The sequence below is a fragment of the Sphaerodactylus townsendi genome, linkage group LG08 (genome assembly GCF_021028975.2).
Source record: "Sphaerodactylus townsendi isolate TG3544 linkage group LG08, MPM_Stown_v2.3, whole genome shotgun sequence".
NCBI lineage: Eukaryota > Metazoa > Chordata > Lepidosauria > Squamata > Sphaerodactylidae > Sphaerodactylus > Sphaerodactylus townsendi.
The window spans coordinates 9,745,523-9,765,493 of record NC_059432.1 but is presented as its reverse complement, the minus strand read 5'-3'; the positions used below and the strand labels follow the sequence as shown (position 1 = coordinate 9,765,493).

General features: G+C 49.7%; 1 protein-coding gene across 2 annotated transcripts in view; it reads left to right on the top strand.

The window, feature by feature from the left end:
* Window positions 1-13,820: 13,820 nt before the first annotated feature.
* The window catches only part of PKD2L1 (polycystin 2 like 1, transient receptor potential cation channel), a 47,567-nt gene continuing 41,416 nt past the window's right edge, over window positions 13,821-19,971 (top strand). For both annotated transcript variants that reach the window (XM_048506043.1, XM_048506042.1), the window contains exon 1: window positions 13,821-14,205. In XM_048506043.1, the coding sequence (XP_048362000.1) occupies window positions 13,908-14,205 (298 nt within the window). In that variant the 5' untranslated portion in view covers window positions 13,821-13,907. The remainder of the gene's footprint in view (window positions 14,206-19,971) is intronic.

The window sequence follows — 19,971 nt, the reverse complement described above, 5'->3', positions numbered from 1 at the left end:
TGGCAGCCTGGAAGAACTGATCTTATCGTATGGGAAGTGTGAACTGTTCCCAGGCTTGTAGTGCTTTGTAGTGAGAATCATGGGAGCTGTTGGGCTACAGGGGGCAGTGTCAGGACTACAACTCCCAGCATGCACTGGTTCTCGCCTTTTTCCAACAAGAGCGGGAAAACAAACTGAGAAGCTACATCCCACCAGAGCTTCACGGTCAATGAGAGGCCAAAGACTGGGCGGGGGGAGAAGGCTGGTTGGTTGTTGTTGAGTTCAGAAATAAAATAAATACTGGAACTGAGGACACGAATCCTCAGTTCCAGCACCCTGTATTTAGGGCAACACAAAGCAATAAAGTTCTTTCCTTTATGTGAACTTAGTTTGAGTGTGTTCAGCCTGACAGGCAGGGAGCTTTGGGGGACACGGGCAGTAGATTGAAGCGGGAACCTCAGGTTCGTTTTTGCTTCATATCGAAATAAAGACTTTAGAACAAATCTCCAGTTTCTATTATTTCCGGACCCGCCGTCTGACGCTGTCCAGCTGGAGACTGCCAGAGAGGGGGAGCTCACCTCCCCGCCCCCCAGCAGCCCAGTCCACAACAATGACTCTCACTGTAAAAAAATGTTCCTGACATAGGTGATCCCTTGTCATTTCCACCTGTAATTGATACACATTTATTCCTGTGCTGCCTACAGAAAAAGCTCCCTGAGCTCCTCCAAGTGACAGCCTCCTCTTCATCCCCAAGTCCCTCCGCCTTTCCTTGTAGGGATTGATTTCCAGGCCCCCAGTCATCCTCGTCACTCTCCTCTGCACCTGTCCACATCCTTTTAGAAGTGAGGCCTCCAGAACTGTACACGACACTCCAGGTAAGGCTTGACCAATGTGGTGTGCAGCAGAATACAGGGACGTAGGTATAAATTTTTATGGGGGGTTCGGGGGTGTGGCCACGCCTCCCCAAGCCCCACCCCAGCCTCAGTACTTATAAAGGAGCTCTCCAAGGCTGGGGACGGCAGAGTGCCCTGCTCCCCCCACCAGCTGGGCTCACAGGTGCCAGTCCCTTCTGCCCTCTCCTCCGGGCAGAGGCGTAACTAGGGAAAATGGAGCCCGGTGCAAAATCTGAGTTTTGCACACACACCCCATGGGCAGCTGCTGTGATGCTGGAATCCACCCCCCAACAGCATCACTTTCAATGGTGTTTAAATTAGGGAGCCCAAATTCTCCTTTTAAATCCACCTTAAAGGGATAATCTGGGGTCACCAGTTTAAACAACATTGAAAGTTATGCTGTTTGGGGGTGGATTAGCCCCCACCCTGAAACAACATCTCTTTCAATGTTTAAACTGGGGACCTCAGATTCTCCCTTTCAATCCATGCCGAAGGGGGTGGATTTAAAAGGAGAATCTGGGGAAATTTGAGGAGTGCCTCCTGTCAGGGGTGCAATTGTTAATCTGCAGCACCAAAATTTCTGGGTATTTTTAGGAGACCCTCTTGATGATACCACCCAGGTTTGGTGCAGTTTAGTTCAGGGGGTCCAAAGTTATGGACCCTCAAATATGTAGCCCCCATCTCCTATTAGCTTCCATTAGAAACAATGGGGATAGGGGCATCCCCTTTGGGAGTCCATAACTGTGGACCCCCTGAACCAAACCTCACCAAACCTGGGTGGTATCATCAGGAGAGTCCTCCAACAAACCCCTGAAATTTTGGTGCTGCCAGCTTAGAAATTGCACCCCCTGCAGACCAAAAGACAAAAAACACTTAAAGTTAGGAAAAAACCCACAAACAGGGGACAGAGCTTCAGACAAGCAACAGGGGGGAGGTTGAACCCAAGAAACCCTCCCTTACCTATGTCCTTGCTATGACATCTTGCCATTTGGATGTTATGCTGCTGTTGATACCGCAAGATTGTATTAGCCTTTTTTGTCAATGCATCACACTTGCAGCTCATATTTAATTTACAGTCCATCCATACCCCAAGGTCTTGTTTATACACACTGCTACCCTGAAGCGTATCCTTCGTCCAGTGTGCGTGCTTCTTATTTTTGTTACCCGCATGTAGAATTCTGCATTTATCCTTCTCAACTTGCGACTTATTCACATGTGCCCACTTTCCCAGTGTGTTCAGATCTCAGTATATTCCACTTCTGTCTTCTGATGTCTTCACTTCTCCTCCCAATTTGGTTTCATCTGCAAATTTAATGAGCATTTCTCCATCCTTTCATCCAGATCATTTATAAAAAAATATTGAAAAGTACCAAGCCTCCCATCAGATGAAATGCCAAGACTCTTTGGGTGTGGTTCTCCAACCAGTTTCCTATCCAGCTAACACCTTGTTCAGTTTCTCCATTCCATGCTTAATTTGGTAAACATTTGTTATGCCCCCATTTATTATGTCCTCTCTTAGCTGTGCTTTTGTTTGTAAGCTGAAAAGCCTCGGGTCCTTGAGCCTTGTCTCGAAGGGAGGGAACTCCAACGGCCAACTTGTCTGCCCGGCATTTTTTCCAGCTCTGCAATGTTTCAAGAGACATCAGCGCCAAAAACCCTGTTCTGCGTTCCAAATGAGTCCGTGACATTGATCTATGCAAGGGCATGACAAAGAGCTATAAGAGGAAACGGAGGGGGGAAGGGGAGGGGGGAAATGGTCCTGATCCAAGTTGGGACTGTGGAAAAATGACCCCCAAAAGCCCTCCTTTACTCCAGGGGGAGTGAGGAATGTGCCTAAGATCCCTGACATGGAGGACTTCACCTTTCAAGCTCCTTCGCCCTCTTCCCTTTCACAAATTGGTGGCTCTTGGTTGCCACCAGCAGGTTACTAGAAGAGCTGCAACCTGTAGTTAGACTTTTCCAAATCCAAAATCTGTTTTCCTGCTGCATCTTAAATGTGAAAACAGAGAAACTGTTTAAATTTCCTACTTGGGATACTGGCAGAACTAAGTAGGCTTTTTTTCTGACCTGGATGGCCCAGGCTGGTCTTATCTCAGCCAATCTGGGCTGCTAAGCAGGGTTGGCCCTGGTTAGTACTTGGATGGGAGACCACCAACAGAGGCAGGCAATGGCAAACCACCTCTGTTTATCTCTTGCCTTGAAAATTCCATGAAGGTTCACCAAAAGGTGGCTGCAACTTGATGGCACTGGACACACACAGTGGCGTAGGAGGTTAAGAGCTCATGTATCTAATCTGGAGGAACTGGGTTTGATTCCCAGCTCTGCTGCCTGAGCTGTGGAGGCTTATCTGGGGAATTCAGATTAGCCTGTACACTCCCACACACACCAGCTGGGTGACCTTGGGCTAGTCACAGCTTCTCGGAGCTCTCTCAGCCCCACCTACCTCACAGGGTGTTTGTTGTGAGGGGGGAAAGGCAAGGAGATTGTAAGCCCTTTTGAGTCTCCTACAGGAGAGAAAGGGGGGATATAAATCCAAACTCCTCCTCCTCCTCCTCCTCCTCCTCCTCTTCTTCTTCTTCTTCTTCTTCTTCTTCTTCTTCTTCTTCTTCTTCTTCTTCTTCTTCTTCTTCTACTTTTACATGCATACATACATTAGATTTTATTGGCATCAAAAGTATAATAATTAAAAGGAGTAACGGTTGTTTAACATGAAAAAGCAATACAAAAATTTGAAGAAACAACATTATAAAAATGCTTATGTTATAATTTTACAATACCTAAAATTGACACGTTCCTGGCAAGGCGAAAGTTTATAGCGCTCTGTAGGAAACTGGCTACCCTCACACAAATCTGCAAAAGAAGGACATCAGAGCTGCAACAGAAGAGTTAGTTCTCAGTACTAGAATAGGGATTAAGAACTTGGCCCAAATCTTAGCATAGAATGAGCAGAAGAATAAAATATGTTGTACTGTTTCAATAGTTGCTGGATCATAAGAGCAGACTCGTTCTGCATAAGGTACTCTTTGGAATCTTCCAGAGAGCAGGACAGATTGCACAGCGTTAAATCGAGAAAGATATTCAGCTATATGGCCTAGTATGCTTGGGATTCCCAGACTCAGTGGGGAGCTTATACTTTTAATTTCAAGCAAGGAAGTTGTCCTGGTTATTCAAATAGCACCTACAAGCAAGAAATTGCTACTGTTCCACTTCCTTGCTCTTCAGTGGCTTGCCTTGTTCTGCCTTTGGGAAGCCTCTGGATCTTCTGATCTAATCTGGAGTTATCTGCTTGGATATCTGTCAAGTTGATGTGGAAAGCTTGCTTTCAGCATTTCACTTCCTCTGACAGCTTCTTTTCCATTTGTCACTGAGAAGAGCAGGTGTGTGTCTGCACCGTCATATCGATAACCATAGAATCATAGAGTTGGGGGAGACCACAAGGGCCATCAAGTCCAATCCCCAGATGAAAAGCTATAAACGCAGAAAGCACTTCTGGTCTTTGGTGCACCAAGGTGAACACATAAAGGTGAATTTCACTGAGCTTCTGAATTGGCCAGCCTGCTCAGCAACATTCATAACTTCGACTGAAGCTCACCCTTCCACCCTCATCGTAACTCCTCGGGAGGTGTTCTCTCCCTGTCACATTCCACTTGCCTGCCAGTGAACCCACCTCACTAGAGAAAAGCCTCTCTGGACAGTTTCTCTTTGACAGAGCTCTTTGATGGAGGTGTCGACAGCTTGCCTTTGCAAGTGTCAAGGGGGACATCATGGGGACATCGTTCTAGTTACTTTTAAAAACAGAAATGCAAAGGATACCATCTATACCAGGGGTCCCCAAACTACGGCCTGGGGGCCAAATGTGGCCCCCTGAAGGCATTTATCCGGCCCGCCAGGCATGGCGGCAATGGCTCCATTCAGGTGCAGTGGGGGCTCCAGGGGGCTCCAGGGAGAGGAGGAACCAGCCCCAACGGCCGTTGATGTGGGGCGCGGGTCTGGCGGCGCAGGAGGGTTTCCCACTGGGTTGTTGTGCTTGCAGTCGCTTGTCTGCCTTCAGGCCCCCCACAACTTGAGAATGGGGCTACCCACCTCTGCCCCTGCCAACAAGGCCAGCTGAAAGCAAACAGGGTGATCCCCACCCCCCACCCTGCGGGACCGGCTGGTAGGCGGCGAACGGGTCTCCGTGGCTTTGACTGTTGGGTCTGCTGGAGGGAAAACAGAGCTCTGGATATACCCGCGGCCTTCGGGGTCTGCCAGATCGGCTCCCTTGGGCTCCTGGGCTCCTTTCTCCCCAACCAGCCTATGCAATAAGGCAGTGCCCACAGGTCTGCTCTTCCTAGAGAAAATGACTACTTTGGACGGTGGGCTCCCCACCCCAAAACCTGCCTTTCTCAGATTGCACCCCCAAATCTCCATGAATTTTCTGACCCAGAGTTGGAAACCTTACATGTGGCAACGCCTGCTCCGCCCTTCCCTCTTGGCTACTCCATGTGTTGCCTCTCAGGCTTTCTGTTCCGCCCCACTCCCATTGGCATCAGCCAGGCTGGCGAATCGCTTGCTGGCTGCTAGGGAGGAAAGAACCCAGGAAGATGCCTGATCCTGGGTTAGATTGAATGCTTCATTGGGAAAGTTCTGCTTTTTTTTACAGGGGAAGGTATTCCACAGCCTCCCCAACAATATTTGGAGCCCACCCTGTACTTGACATACTTTGGTCACTGTTCTAAAAATAGACCATGACAGAAAGGCTGAAAGATGAAATCAAAAATTTTACAATCATTTGTGCATAGGAATTTGTTCATAGTTTTTTTAGTCCGGCCCTCCAACAGTCTGAGGGACAGTGAACTGGCCCCCTGTTTAAAAAGTTTGGGGACCCCTGATCTATACCATCTCCCCCTCCCCCTCAAAAAAATACACCTAGGCCAATTCCCCACTCACTATTTGAATGCAGATAGAACCAGGTTTGAAAAGAATCGGCACCTTTTCATCCCAGTTTCATGCTCCCCACGGCAGCTTGTGCCCCCCAGACCACCCTCAGGCAGCCGCAATGCAGGATTCCTCACTCTGAAGCGTTCAGCTCAGGGGCTATCCTGATTGGCGGCGGCGGCGGCTGCTGCTGGGTGGGAATTTTTTTTACTTTTTCCCGTCGGATCCACATCTGTGCGAGCAAAAAATTACTTGTCTCTGGCTGGGCTAGAACCAGCAGCCTTGTACACTGCAGCGCAAGGATTAGTCACCTGAGCTACAAGAGCCCTAGTGGAAAAAGGGGTTAAATACTAGGCTTTAAGTGAATGCAAGGATTTTGACCGGTGTTTGAATTGTGCTGGGGACAGAAACTGGAGGGATTTATGGTGGTGTGTTTCAAGTAAACCCGAATGACAGTGAGAAAGCTGCGTGAAAGTGTTAGCACCCCATTTCGAAAACCAGCAGCGTCCCCTTCCGAAGAGATCGCTTTGCTTTCTGTTCAGAAGTTAGATTTGCAACTATGGGACACTGCTTAGGTTCAGCCTGATCAAGCTGTACAGTTCTGCAGTAAATAGATAAATGTAGACAACAAAAAACTTGTCCTGTTCAAAAATCGACCCCAATTCCTTCATACACAAAAAGTTTTTTTTAATTACTTGTCCCTGGCTGGCAGCGCAAGGCTTAGCCACCTGAGCCACAAGAGCCCTACTAGCTGAAGGGGATAAATACTAGACTTTAAGTGAATGCAAGGTTACTGCTCCCTTGCATTGCTATGTCACTGGCTCCACAATGCCTCAAATGGACGTCAATCTCAGCTCCATGGGGACAAAAGCGTTGTGCGCGCATCAGACACTGATTGGACGAAAGGCTCCACGTCACTATCAGCGGTGGGGAATTCAGTTCCAGATTCACCTCCGAGGTTCCCCACTACTCCTTGTTTGGCGTGTGTTTTTTAAAAAGTTGTACATGCATTGAGGTTCCGAAAAAACACACGCTGGGGGGGGGGGGAGTGGCGGAAACGGGGTGAATCTGTTTTGGTGGCTGGAGTAGTGGGTAATGCTGCAGGAAACCCTGATATTTGGAGTGATGAGCACGCATCTAATGGTAAATGGGGAATCGACCCTAGAGAGGTATTTCCAAATCTTGTTCTCAGTAGCGAAAAACAAGTGTAGCAAGCTCAGGTGAAGAAACCATTTTCAGCACATATTTTCTTGTGTCACTGAGAGCTAAACGAGATGTGACGGCACCTTCCTGGCTGCCATACAGATGCCGCCCCCCTTTTAAAAGTCATTTAAAATGCCATGAGAGGCTGATTCTGTTTGAGCCTGTAGCTGGCAGGCTGAGACACACATTTGAAAAGCATGGGAGAGGCAACAAGAAGAGAAGAAGAAGAAGAGTTTGGATTTATATCCCCCTTTCTCTCCTAGGAGACTCAAGGGGGTTTACAATCTCCTTGCCCTTCCCCCCTCACAACAAACACCCTGCTACCAAAGGGGCACCACATCTCCCTTCTTTATTTCATGTAGCTAAATTCACCCAAGCAATGATTTGCATGACTAAGTTCAAGTGAATGTGACCTGGAAGAATTATGGGTTGTAACCAGAGATATTATCAAGGAAGAATACTCAAAGCCAGAAGAAATGAAAAGCCTTGATGGATGATTGAGGAAACTCTTAATGCTACTAAAGATAAATGAAAAGCAAAAGTAAATGGTGATAGAAACAGAATCAAAAGTCTAAATGCAGTATTTCACTGATTTGCACATAGAGGCAGAGAACCTTTGTAATAACCAGTGTTAAAAATAGGAAAAGAACTACAAAAAATTGAAGAACAAAAGATCTGTTCCACAAGATCCAAGAAATAAAAAGGAAATGTAAGGCTCAGTTAGGCATGCTGAAACCTCAACATGGAAATACACTAACTGAGCAAATAAAGAAAAAAAGTGGGAACAATACGTGAAAGAACTATACCAAAGAGATGAAAGGATGACAAATTCATTCCAGGAGGAATATTTTGAAGAAGAACCTACAGTATTCGAAGATGATGTGAAAACTACATTGAGAGCAATTGGGAGGGGAAGAAAATCACCAGGAACGGATGGGATATCAATAGGGCTCTTCCAAGCCACAGAAACAGAGTCCATCAAAATCAGCTTATTGTTTCATAGATTATAGAAAAGCTATTGACTGTATAGATCACAAAAAGCTATGACTGATTTTAAAAAGAAATTAGAGTGCTACAACATCTGAATGTTTGGGTATGTGATCAGTACTCTGGACAAGAGGCTTCTGTTAGGACAGAATGTGAAGAAACAGAATGATTTCCAATGTATTGTCAAAGGCTTTCACGGCCGGATTCAACTGGTTCTGGTGGGTTTTCTGAGCTGTGTGGCCGTGGTCTGGTGAATCTTGTTCCTAACGTTTTGCCTGCATCTGTGGCTGGCATCTTCAGAGGTGTATCACAGAGGGAAGTCTGTTACACACAGAGAAGGAAATGTTTGGGGTATATATTGTCCATGTCCCAGGGTGGGGAACCAATCAGTAAGTGTTTGGGTGGAACTTGTTATGCAAAGATGTGGTTGATAGTATTGTATTGTGGGTGGGACTTATCAGTCCAGGGAGTGATTCACATTTTCATGCCCTGCAGCAGCAGTATTGGTGAATTCAAATCTTGTGTCGGGTGGAGTCCATTGTTCTGAAGTTGCCAGCCACAGATGCAGGCGAAACATTAGGAACAAGATCCACCAGACCACGGCCACACAGCCCCCCGGAAAACCCTCCAGAACCAGAATGATTTCCCGTTGGAAAAGGTGTTAGATAAGGATGTATTTTATCCCCCCGTCTCTTTCTTCAGTCTATATGCAGAACATATTATTAAGAAAGCTGGACTACATTTACGTGAAGGGAAAGTGAAAATTGATTGATGGAGCGTTAACCATTTGAGGTATGCAGATGACATCATTGGCAGAAAATTGTGAAAACGTGACATGACTACTGTTGCAGGTCAAAGCAGAAAGTACCAAAGCAGGATTACAGATGAACACCAAGATAACAGCAATAACTACTGGAGAAGTATGCAACTTTAAGATTAAAATGAAGAAATGGAAATTGTTCAAGATTTTCTATTCCTTGGTTCCACCATCAGCCAAAAGGGAAACTTTAATCAAGAAAATGGCCATTTTGGAGAGTGGGCTCTCTGGCATTACACCCCATTGAAATCATCTCACCAAACCCCACCCTCCTCAGGCACCACCCCCAAAATCTCCAGGTATTTTTTTATCCTGAAAATGACAATGTGGTTGGTGTACCCCCAGTTTCCCAGGGGGCTCTCTGTCTGTTGCCCTCTGCTGTTGTCCGTTCCCTTGACTTGGTGTAACTGGGAATGATGTCAACCATCTGCAAAGGGCAGACATTCCTGGGGCAGGGTGTGGGGCAGGGTGGAGTTTGGGGAGTGGAGGGACCATAGGATCCACCCTGCAAAGAAGCCGTTTTCTCCAGGAGAACTGACCTCAGTGGTGATTCCACTAGATCTCCAGCCCTCATTTGGAGTGTGGCAGTTCTCCATTCTCAGAACTCCCTGGCTGAACCCTCGAGGGGTCTTGGGGGCAGTCTGGAAGGCTTCCCAGCATAGGCCAGATTTCTCTTTGTGCCCCAAACATCACAAGCTAATGGCCCATCAGAGTTTTTTCATATCTTACCCAATAAATCAATGTCTGCATTCCAGGTCCTTGAGTGCCTGCACCCACAGCCATGCCATCCCTTTGGCACAGTGAGGAAGGCGTCCTCCTGGAAGCACAGACAGTGGGGGGAGGGCAAGGAAAGGGGGCCTGGGCAGGTCTGCCAGGATTTCTGAACAGGTCAGCTGGCAGGTGCCCAGCAAGAGCAGAGGAAGGGATAAGGCTGTGGCGGCGCCCCTGTCGCTGGAGACCCCTCTTCCATGGACCCTCGGGTGGGCAACTCCAACTCTTACTCCCCTGAGCTGGCATCAGAAGATAGAGAGGAGGTCTCACAGGCTGCCCCTCCCTCTGGGCCAGCCAGTTTCCCAGCTCACTGGTAACTGCCGCCCTCTGGCCTCCTCCTCAGCCTCCCTTTTATCCCCTCTCCATTGCCCTTGGCCTGCCGCCCACTAATCGGGGCCTCTGGGTCTGGGCTGAGCCCACTCCTCCTGGCGCCAGAGGCTACCGCCCCCCCCCCAGCCTTCCCTAACAGTCCTTTGTGTCTGCCCTCTCTCTCCACATGACACTGAGGCCTGCATGGGCTGGCTACCTCTCCCTTGCCAAGTCAGGGAATAAATGTGGGGCCCTGGTGGGGGGGTGTGTGTGTGTGGGTGACCCTGGGGAGGGTATGCTGGGGAGCCCCTGGATTTGGTTGGTGTCCCCCTCATGCTTAAAGGCTTTGGGTGTGGTCGGGCACCTTCAAGTGGCTCAGGGCTTTCCCGGCTGTCCTGGAGGCAACCAAAGGGAGGTGGTGCAGCTCCGGGTGGCTAGGAGTCCTCCTGGCTGTCCCAGAGGTTGCTGAGGCAAGGTTGCATGGCTCTGGGAAACTCAGACTGGTGAAGAAGATGGAAACGAGGCTTGCCTTCAAGTTGGGAACCATGTACCCTGGAGGACTTAATCAGGTGGTGGGATTCCAAAATTCTAACCACCGGCTCGCCCCCTGTGCCCCCCTGCCACCACTGCCACCCCCACCATCGCTTACTAACCCTAACTCCAACTCTTTCCCCCACAAGCATTCAAATTGAAATGCCCTGCCTCATATTGCTCGCCTCCCGCACTTCTTATTCCCACCTGGCACAATGTGTCGGCCTCTGTAAGCACATGCTCTGTATGTCATGGCAGACTAGCCTGCTGACGGCATGACTCCTGCAGATGCCTTGTTGTGGGGAAGTTCTCCTTTGCTCAGCTGGCACGTGCCAATGGGCCCCAAAAGACGGTGGTGGGTCTGTGTTGCAAACAGAGGCTGGTGGGGAAAGCATCCTGAGGCTAATACCTCTCTAATGACATTTGCATTGTCATTGTTCTATAGCTATAGTTTCATCAGTTACCTTCCTCCTTTCAGGCACTCCCAAGCTTGGAACATCAACCCATTAGATTAACAAACCCAACCATTGAGGTTGATGTCTACCCCTTGCCTCTCCCTGGAAATTAAGGGTCACTCTGTATAACCCTGAGGGGCCCTTTTTTCTATAAGAAGCCCCCATGCCAAGTAGACAGTGTTCAAATACCTCTCTGTCAGTGATATTGTTCCAAAGCAAATTATTCTTCTACCTGAGCTAAGTGTGGGTTGCTCAGCTCTGCTCATGGGACCATTCTGCTGTAAGATCAGGTGACTATAACCCTTACTCCCCAATTCCCTCATCTATTCCAGATCTGTCCCCTCACATCTGCTTATATCCTAGGTCTTTGTGTGTTCTGTTGTTTTGATTATTGTGTGCTTGTTGTACCCCCCATTATCCCAATAAAACTGTTAAAATGTATTCACTCTCCTGAGGAATTTCTTGCAAAAAGCTGATTTCTCTACACCCGCACAACCAAGATTCCGAGCTTGCCCAACCTTTGCTAAGCCAAGAATCTGCTATCACTAATTCACCACCACTTTAGGGAACACACAGTGGGGGCAGATGTACCCTTTGTGTGATGCTGGTTGTTTTTGCAAAAACATCTCGTTATCCACTGCTGAAAAATAGAACATTGATCTAGGTCAGTGGTGGCGAACCTTTGGCACTCCAGATGTTATGGACTACAATTCCCATCAGCCCCTACAATTGGCCATGTTGTCAGGGGCTGATGGGAATTGTAGTCCACAACATCTGGAGTGCCAAAGGTTCGCCACCACAGATCTAGGTGGTTTCCAGGGTCGTCGTTTGCCTAGGGCGCCAAAAAATCCTGGCCCAATCTTGGATGGATCACTATACCAAAAAGTTGGGAACTGCTGTTCTATAGGATTGGCAACTCCATGTTGGGAGATTCTTGGGTATTTGGGACTGGGGCTGCAGCCATAAAATACAACCTCCAAAGCAACCATTTTCTGCAGGCAAACTGATCTCTGTCGCCTGGAGATTCGTTGCAATTCTGGGAGAAGTCCAGGCTCCACCTGGAGGCCGGCAACTTTCGTCTTCTTTCCCAGAACAGGCTCTGAGCAGTGCCCAGGTTCCCTCTGCTGTTGCCTCCCGTTCAAAACCGGTCACTGCATGTTGGATCCGCTGCTGTTCCTGAACAAGTTGGCAAATGACTGTGTGGTAACAGGCTTGGATACAAGGTACTACACAAGGCTGCCAACCTCTGAGGGAAGCCAGAGGTCTGAGGGAATGATATTGGCAGCAGTCAATATAATTCCAGGATGAAATTACATCTTTGGAAGGCAGATGACAGCATAATGTTCCTGCCACGTCCCCTCCTCTCCCCAAACTTTATCCTCCCTAAATATCCAGAAATTTCCCAATTTGGACTTAGCAAACTTGGTCATCAGGTCCATGTCTCGTGTGGGCCAGCTGTCTGCTGATTAGTGTGGAAGAGAACTTTAAAGAACAACAAAGGTCCACCCCTGCTGATGCAGCCATTATATTTGCATTTGGAGATCATTTCAAACAGGTGATTTCAGCACCACACATGAAATGAAATCCCCAAATCCAGGTATTTGCTCAGCCCTAGTTGTTACCCCTGCTTAGGTTGGACACTGGTTAACCTGACTGCTTGGGTAGGTTGTACTCCTTTTATGACTGGAATCTCCAGTGAAGAACACTTCCTCTTCCCAGCAGAGTCTGGCAAGGCTTTGGAACGGAACCCCACCCCCCCATCGGTCGTGTGGGAGGGCTGGAAGAGGATGAACGGGAACTCTCCACAAGCGTGTTTTCCCAACTGGTCCTGCAGCCAAACATTTCCACACTGAAGCTCTGGAGACTGGAGCAAACTGGGTGTCTTTGCAGTGGGTGTCCCTGGCTGGGACTAAACATGATGACTCAAGTCTGGTGTATCTCTGCATGAGTATCTCTTCAGCATATACACCTGCTCAGAAGGGTGCTGTCAGGAGGATGCCATTGCTGGGAGGGGGGAATGGCTGGGGAAAGCTTTAGCATTGTATCCATCCAGGATGTGCTTTGGCTGTTCACAAGCAGCCAGTCTTAAAACTGAATTGGCTGTTTGGTACTAGGCAGTCTGTGACCCTACAAACTGTGCACCTTTCGTTTGGTTGCCATGTGTCCTAATCAAGCATTCTCTGTATCTTTAGCAAACTGTATCAATTCGACTAAAACAGAGTAAAGGTGCCTATACAACATTGAAAAACAAAAGCCACATCCCAAACACAAGAGGCAACGTTTGGAGTTCTCCAGAACTCTTCATTGGGTTGGGTGTAGGACACAGAAAGGAGAGTCCTGGAGGGCTCTCGGGCTTCCCAGTTGTGTGGCATTTTTTAAACTGAACTTTGTAAATGGCCTTTCGTGGTCTTTTATGTCTGGACTTGGTGATGGACCAAGACCGCTTCCTTCATCTTCTGTAGTGCAGAATCTGTGAGTTCTCAAGGGCCCCACTTTTGAATACCAGTTTCCAAAAAACAAGTCTAGAACAGATGATTTACAGATCTCAAAGCCTCCCTTTGGTGCCTCTCTATTTAAAAGCAGCCCTGAGTGTTTGGGGATGAGCCAGGTGCCACTCACCGCCGACTGCACAACCCAAAGTGTCCAGTGAAAGTCTCGCCCTTCTTCCCTTTCCCCCCTCCCTGTTGACAAGCAGTACTGGAGCAGCCTCCCCCCCACCCCACCCCATGCTGGTTTTCCCGACTGGTCTGCAAAGAGGCTGAGCGCCTCCTCCCCTGGGCGTAACCGGGAGCCTCAGAGAACAGACCGTACATCTGTTCCCAACAATGGCCTGGTCTTCCTTTCTATACCTGTCAACCAATGGACTGATATAAAAGAGGCAACGGAGCAGACAGCAGTAATATCGCCACCCCCACCCCGTGACTGTCCTGCCTGCCTGCCTGCCTGCCTGCCTCTGTGTGTGTGTGTGAGTGTGGAGCTTTTCATCTGGGCTCCTCTGAACAATCCTGAGACTGAAAGGAAACTTCTGCTGGGGATAATACAAACATGAGCTCTTTGCACCTGAACAACCGAGCGGAGAGCCATTTCCAAGCGCAAGAAGAACATGAGCTGGAGACGCTGGGGAAGAAAGCCTGGGACAACCCTGTTTATAACGGGTCACCTTCTTCCTCGCTGAAGATCAGGGCCATATACAACCCCAAGGCCATCCTGGAAAACCCCTACGAGAACACCGAGCAGCCAAGCGGTGCTCTGCCCGACCAGGGCGAGAGGAAGGAAGTGGAGGGAGCCAAGAGGGCCCGGGCCGTCCCCAGCTGCTGTCTCCACATCGCCAGAGGCATTCGAGGTAAGCTTCTGGGGTGGGGCTGAGGCTGCATCATTACATCAGGACTTCCTGTAAGACGGAGCTATTCCTCCAGGCCTAGGGCTGAGGGCAGCCACGGCCTTTGCTCTCCTCCTTTGACCTGGGAACTGGGCCCGATGAGATATATGTTAACTGTGAGGACCTGACTGACGTTTTTATGATTTTATTAACACTGCTGGAAGCCTTCCTCTGATGGAAGCCTATACATTAAATTATAAATGAATACATGAACGGGGGTCTGCTTGCAACGTATGTCAGATCCAGGGGTGGGATTCAGCAGGCTCTGGGAAAAATTTTAAGAACCGGTTGTTAAAGTGGTGCTTGTAAACAACCAGTTGTTAAATTATTTGAATCCCACCACCGGTCAGATCCATGACCAAGCAAGAACAGCACACTTGTATGATGACTATAAGAACAACTCTGCAGTCTGGTATCCCTTGGCCAGTCGTTTCTGTAGCCTGTCCGCCGTATGGCCTGATCCAGAGGCTGCGAAGCAGGAAAACAGACCTCCCCAATGCTGCCTGCAGGGCCTGTCAGCGCTTTCAGGTGAACATCGTCTTCACTTGAGCATCGCAAGTCGGCAGAGGGGGCAGACGGCGGCCTCAAACACACTTGCCTGACCTGGGTGACCTTTTTGCCTTTTGGAATGCTGGGGGTCTGCGTGGATTCTGGCCCAAGGAGAGCATTACGAAGCCAGGGTTTTCAACCCCAGGCAAGATGTCAGCTGTGTAGATAGGATTTTGTTTGCAGCCTTTATGCTCAAGGTCTGTCTTACTTGGGGGCAAGAGGAGAGTTCCCTCAATGATTTGGTGGTGGATCACATTTATTTTGCTCTGGATTATTACAGTATTTGCTCAAATGAAGGGGAAAGGCAGCGTGGTGTAGCCTGACCTTGTCACAGAGGCAAGCAAGGCGGCATCAACAATATTTGGAAGGGGGACCACCAAGGAAGACTTTGCAGAGGAAAGCAATGGCAAACCACCTCTGCTTCTGACTTTCAGGTCAGCTGCATACATAGATACTCAAATGAGGTTTTCCCTTGGTATGCCATCAGAAGAAGTCTCAAATTTGCAAACAAATTGCAGGTATATCCAATTCCAAAATTGTTTTTAAAAATTATATTTAATTATTTTTTAAATTTAATTATTTCTATATCCAATACCAAGGGGGGGAAATCCCTTTTAGTGTTTAACACTTTGGGGGGTTCATCTTGCATTCAGGATCACCTTCCTTTTGGCTTTCTCTTGGAAAGTGCAGCTTGATTTGTTTCTGCACTCCGGCATTCCTGCTGGGTAACCTTGGGCCAGTCAGGGTTTGTTCAGAACTCTCTCAGCCCCCCCCCCCCCACCTCACGAGGTGTCAGTTGCGGGAAGAAGAAGGAGGTGGAGGAGGTGGAGGAGGAGGAATTTGGATTTTATATCCCCTCTTTCTCCCCTGCAAGGAGACTCAAAAGGGCTGACAATCTCCCTGCCCTTCCCCCCTCACAACAAACACCCTGTGAGGTAGGTGGGGCTGAGAGAGCTCTGAGAAGCTGTGACTAGCCCAAGGTCACCCAGCTGGCGTGTGTGGGAGTGCACAGGCTAATCTGAATTCCCCAGATAAGCCTCCACAGCTCAAGCAGCAGAGCGGGGAATCAAATCCAGTTCCTCCAGATTAGAGTACATGAGCTCTTAACCACCACGCCACTATGAGTGAAGGAGTTTGTAAGCCTCTTTGAGTCTCCTTACAGAAGAGAAAAGTAGGATATAAATCCAAACTCTTGTTCATCTCCTTCTCCGCTTCTTTGAGCTGCCGGAGCTCTGAGCACTCTTCTGGCCCCCGTCCTGCAGAGCACCAATTCTCTGTTTGTAGCCCAGCTGTCAGGCTGGCCTGTTTTTGAGTAGAGAGCAAGTTGGCTTGCGAGATTAGCCTACAGCTAATCCCTGACAAGTGGCTGGGGGTGGGAGGGAGGGTTGCCAACCCCCAAGTGTGGCCTAGAAATCTCCCAGAATTCCAACTGACTGCTGAGATCAGTCCCCCCGGACCTGGGGTCAACAGCTGCTTCGGAGGGTGGCCTCTATGGTATTATGCCCTGCTGAGGCCCCTCCCCTTCTTCAACCCTGTCCTCCCCAGTTTCACCCCCCAAATCTCCAGGAATGTCCTAACCTGGAGCTGGGAACCCCAGAGAGGAGAAGAGGAACATGGGCATGACCTCTCCTGTTGACTGAACCTGCTGGTGAGGGGGGCAGGGTCTGCATCCTAGGTGGCATTGTAGGATCAGTCTTGCCAGCAATAACCTCCTCCCAGGGCAGCAGGGTCTTGTCCAGAGGGGGCCCAGCCCTGACGGACGAGGAAGCTCCCTGCGTGATCCCCTTCAAGCTGAGCCTGCTCCTTTGCCATGCTGTACAGAGGCACCAACCAAAAGCTGATGGTGCAAATCTAATTATAACAACAACAACAACAACAACAACAACAACAACAACAACAACAACAACAACAACAACAACAATAATAATAATAATAATAATAATAATAATAATAATAATAATATTTATTATTCAGGTTAAAAAACCCCAAACTGCTCCAGTTCTCCATGGAGACTTGCAACTAGACTGTAGCTGCTAGTTCCTGGTGACAACTTGTGAGTAAAAACTCAACAGCACCCAATTTGGATCATGGCCACTGCATGAGCGAAGAAGGCATTCCTCCTTCTCTTGTGCAACCCAAATCAGGCCTTTCTGTGCATTTACTCCCAAGCTGCAACCAGGAACTTAAAGCTACAGCATAATTGCCAGTACTCTGGGTGATATCATATGACTTGTAGCATCTTAACTCAGTTGCTAAATGATGCTAGACCTCCCCTGGAGCATGTCGCAGTTGTGCTCAGCTGCACCCAGAGCCAAGTTAAGTATTGGAAAACTGGGAAAGCTGGCAGCCCTATAGGGGCTCCTGACCCTTGAGGGGGCATGAAGCCAGGACCGTCAGGCGATCAGTTTAGATTCTTTCATCTTCTTTCAGAGCAGCAGTGGCGGAGTGGTTAAGAGCAGATGTACTCTAAACTGGAGGAACCGGGTTTGATTCCCCGCTCTACCACTTGGGCTGTGGAGCCTTATCTGGGGAATTAAGATTAGCCTGAACACTCCAGCACATGCCAGCTTGCAACTAGACTGTAGCTGCTAGTTCTCGGTGACAACTTGTGAGTGACCTTGGGCTAGTCACAGTTCTTCCGAGCTCTCTCAGCCCCCCCCCCCCACCTCACAAGGTGTTTGTTGTGGGGGGGAGGGAAAGGAGTTTGTCAGCCCCTTTGAGTCTCCTATAGGAGAGAAAGGGGGGGGATATAAATCCAACTCTTCTTCTTTGCTCTCCTCCTTCATGGCTGGGCCCACTCTGGAGCTAGAGGGGGATTCTGTCCCACTGTCTACTCAGCAACATCTAAAACCTCTTCTACTGATGCTGCGTCGTGCTGACCCGAGAGGAGAATTCATCCATCATTTTTTCCCTATGTGCTGTCAAGTCAAAGCTGACTTACGGTGTCAGGAGTCCAGGCAGTTGGAGGCGGCTGGAGGTGGTTTGCCATTGCTTGCCCCTGAGTGGGCTGAGAGAGTTCTGAGAGAATTCTAGCCCAAGATCGCCCAGCAGGCTTCATGTGGAGGAGTGGGGAACTGAATATGGCCACTCCACTCTTAGCCAGTACACTATGCTGGCTCTGGACCTCAGGTGAGCAGAGATGATCTTGACATCATCTGGGATTTTAGACATTATATTTTCAGTTATATGAATTATGTGCTTGAGGCCTATGAGCACTGGCTATTCACTGGTGCTAAGGGTTGCCAGCCTCCAGGGGGAGCCTGGAGATCTCCTGGGATTACAATTGATCTCCTGGCGACAGATATCGGCTCACCTGGAGAAAATGGCTGCTTTGGAATTGGAGGGTGACTCGGTGGCATTATAATAACCCCCTGAGGTGCCCCCCCTCCCTAAACCCTGCTCTCCTTGGGCTCTGCCCCCAGTTCTCCAGGAATGTCCCCAACCCAGAGCTGGCAGCACTTGTGGGGCTCCACACTCTTGATGGGGCACGATGCCGGAAGGACCTTCAGGCCACCAGCAATGGTGAAATGTCTAAGAGGAAGCAAGGCAGCCTGATGGCCATCTGGCCACCAGTGATCACCTGGGTGGCCAGAGGGTCCAGGGGCAGCACAGTTGCCAGTCAGGAAATTCCCGGTGATTTGGGGATGGAACTTTGGGAGGTCAGAATTTGAGGAGGGGAGGAACGTCAACAGAGTCCACCCTCCAAAGCAGCCATTTTCTCCAGGGGAATCGATCCCTGTCGTCTGGATTGCTGTGGCCATTTCGGGGGATGTCCTGACTCCACATGGCAGCCGGCAACCTCAGGCTTCAAGCAACAACCCTCGTTGCCGCCCAGACTCCCAGTGCCATCTTTTCCACCCCTGCTCCCATGAGGCAGGCAGGCAGGCAGGAAGGCAGGCAGGAAGAATGACAACCCCCCATTCTGTTCCTGCCTCCAGACTCCCCAGCCAGCCGCTCGGCTGACGGACAGGCTGAGCCTCCTCTGTCACCCAGGTCTGAATCCATGCGCAGCCATTTGGGGACATGGAAGCTTGCTCAGGATGCACCCAGCGCTGCACAGCCCCTAACCAGGGGTGGGGGTGCGGGTGGGGGGAAGTGCCTGGGTGTCGTTTCAGGTGTCTGGCCCAGGGGCTGGCCCTGCTTGGACCATTCAGAGCTGGGAAGGGTACAGCCCAGCATAGGACAGGGAGGTGTGCAGCCCAGCCAAGCTTTTAGTGCCCCCCCCTGCAGTGAGAGCACTGAGTGCTTTCGATTAGAGGAGAGGTGCTTGGATCCACCCCCCTGGGCGTTCTCAAGGCTGAGCCACTTGACACAACATGAAAGGAGCCAAACCCCGTGGATATTGGCAGGGGAGCCACCTTCGCAGCTTTCAGCTGAAAATTCACACAGAGTGAGAACAAGAACAAACAGTGAGCCATTAGTGACACAACGCTGAGCTTTTTAAGGGGGAGGCACCAGCCCCCCCTCCCCCCCGCGCAGTGCACTGATCAATGAAACCAATGCTCTCCTTGCCACGTGCCAGCATGAGCGCTCGCCTCCTCTGCAGGCGCTCTAAAGCCAAGCGTGGCTCAGCATGGAGGGGACGTGGGATGCTGGAGCAGCCCGTAGCGGAAGGGGTTTCTGTGGGACTCAGAGGGCTTCTTCCTGCCGTGGGCCTGTGTGGACTCCAGGGCTCCTCCTCCTTCTGCCCCAGGCGAGGCCGGCCTTGTCCAATCTCAAAAGCTAAGCAGGGCCAGCCCTGTGGGTAGTTGGACGGGAGACCCCCGAGGGAGGGGCCGGGGTTGCTACGCAGAGTCAAGCCGTGGCAAAACATCTGTGATGATCTCTTGCTGCGGAAACCCCGTGAGGGGTCAGCACGAGTTGGCCGTGACCTTCCTTCCCTTCCGCCACCAAAGGGCTGCTGAGAGATGCTTTATAGACAGGGACATGATAGAGGAGCACCGTGTCCAGCAGTCCAGATGTACACCACACGCAGAGCCAGTGTGACAACCAGGTTTGATTCCTCGCTGCTCTACATGAGCGGTGGGCTCTTATCTGGTGAATGGGAGTTGTTTCCCCACTCCTAGACATGAAGCCTGCGGGGTGACTGTGGGCTAGTCGCAGTCCTTTCAGAACTCTCTCAGCCCCACCTACCTAACAAGGTGTCTGCTGAGGGGAGAGGAAGGGAAAGGAGTTTGTAAT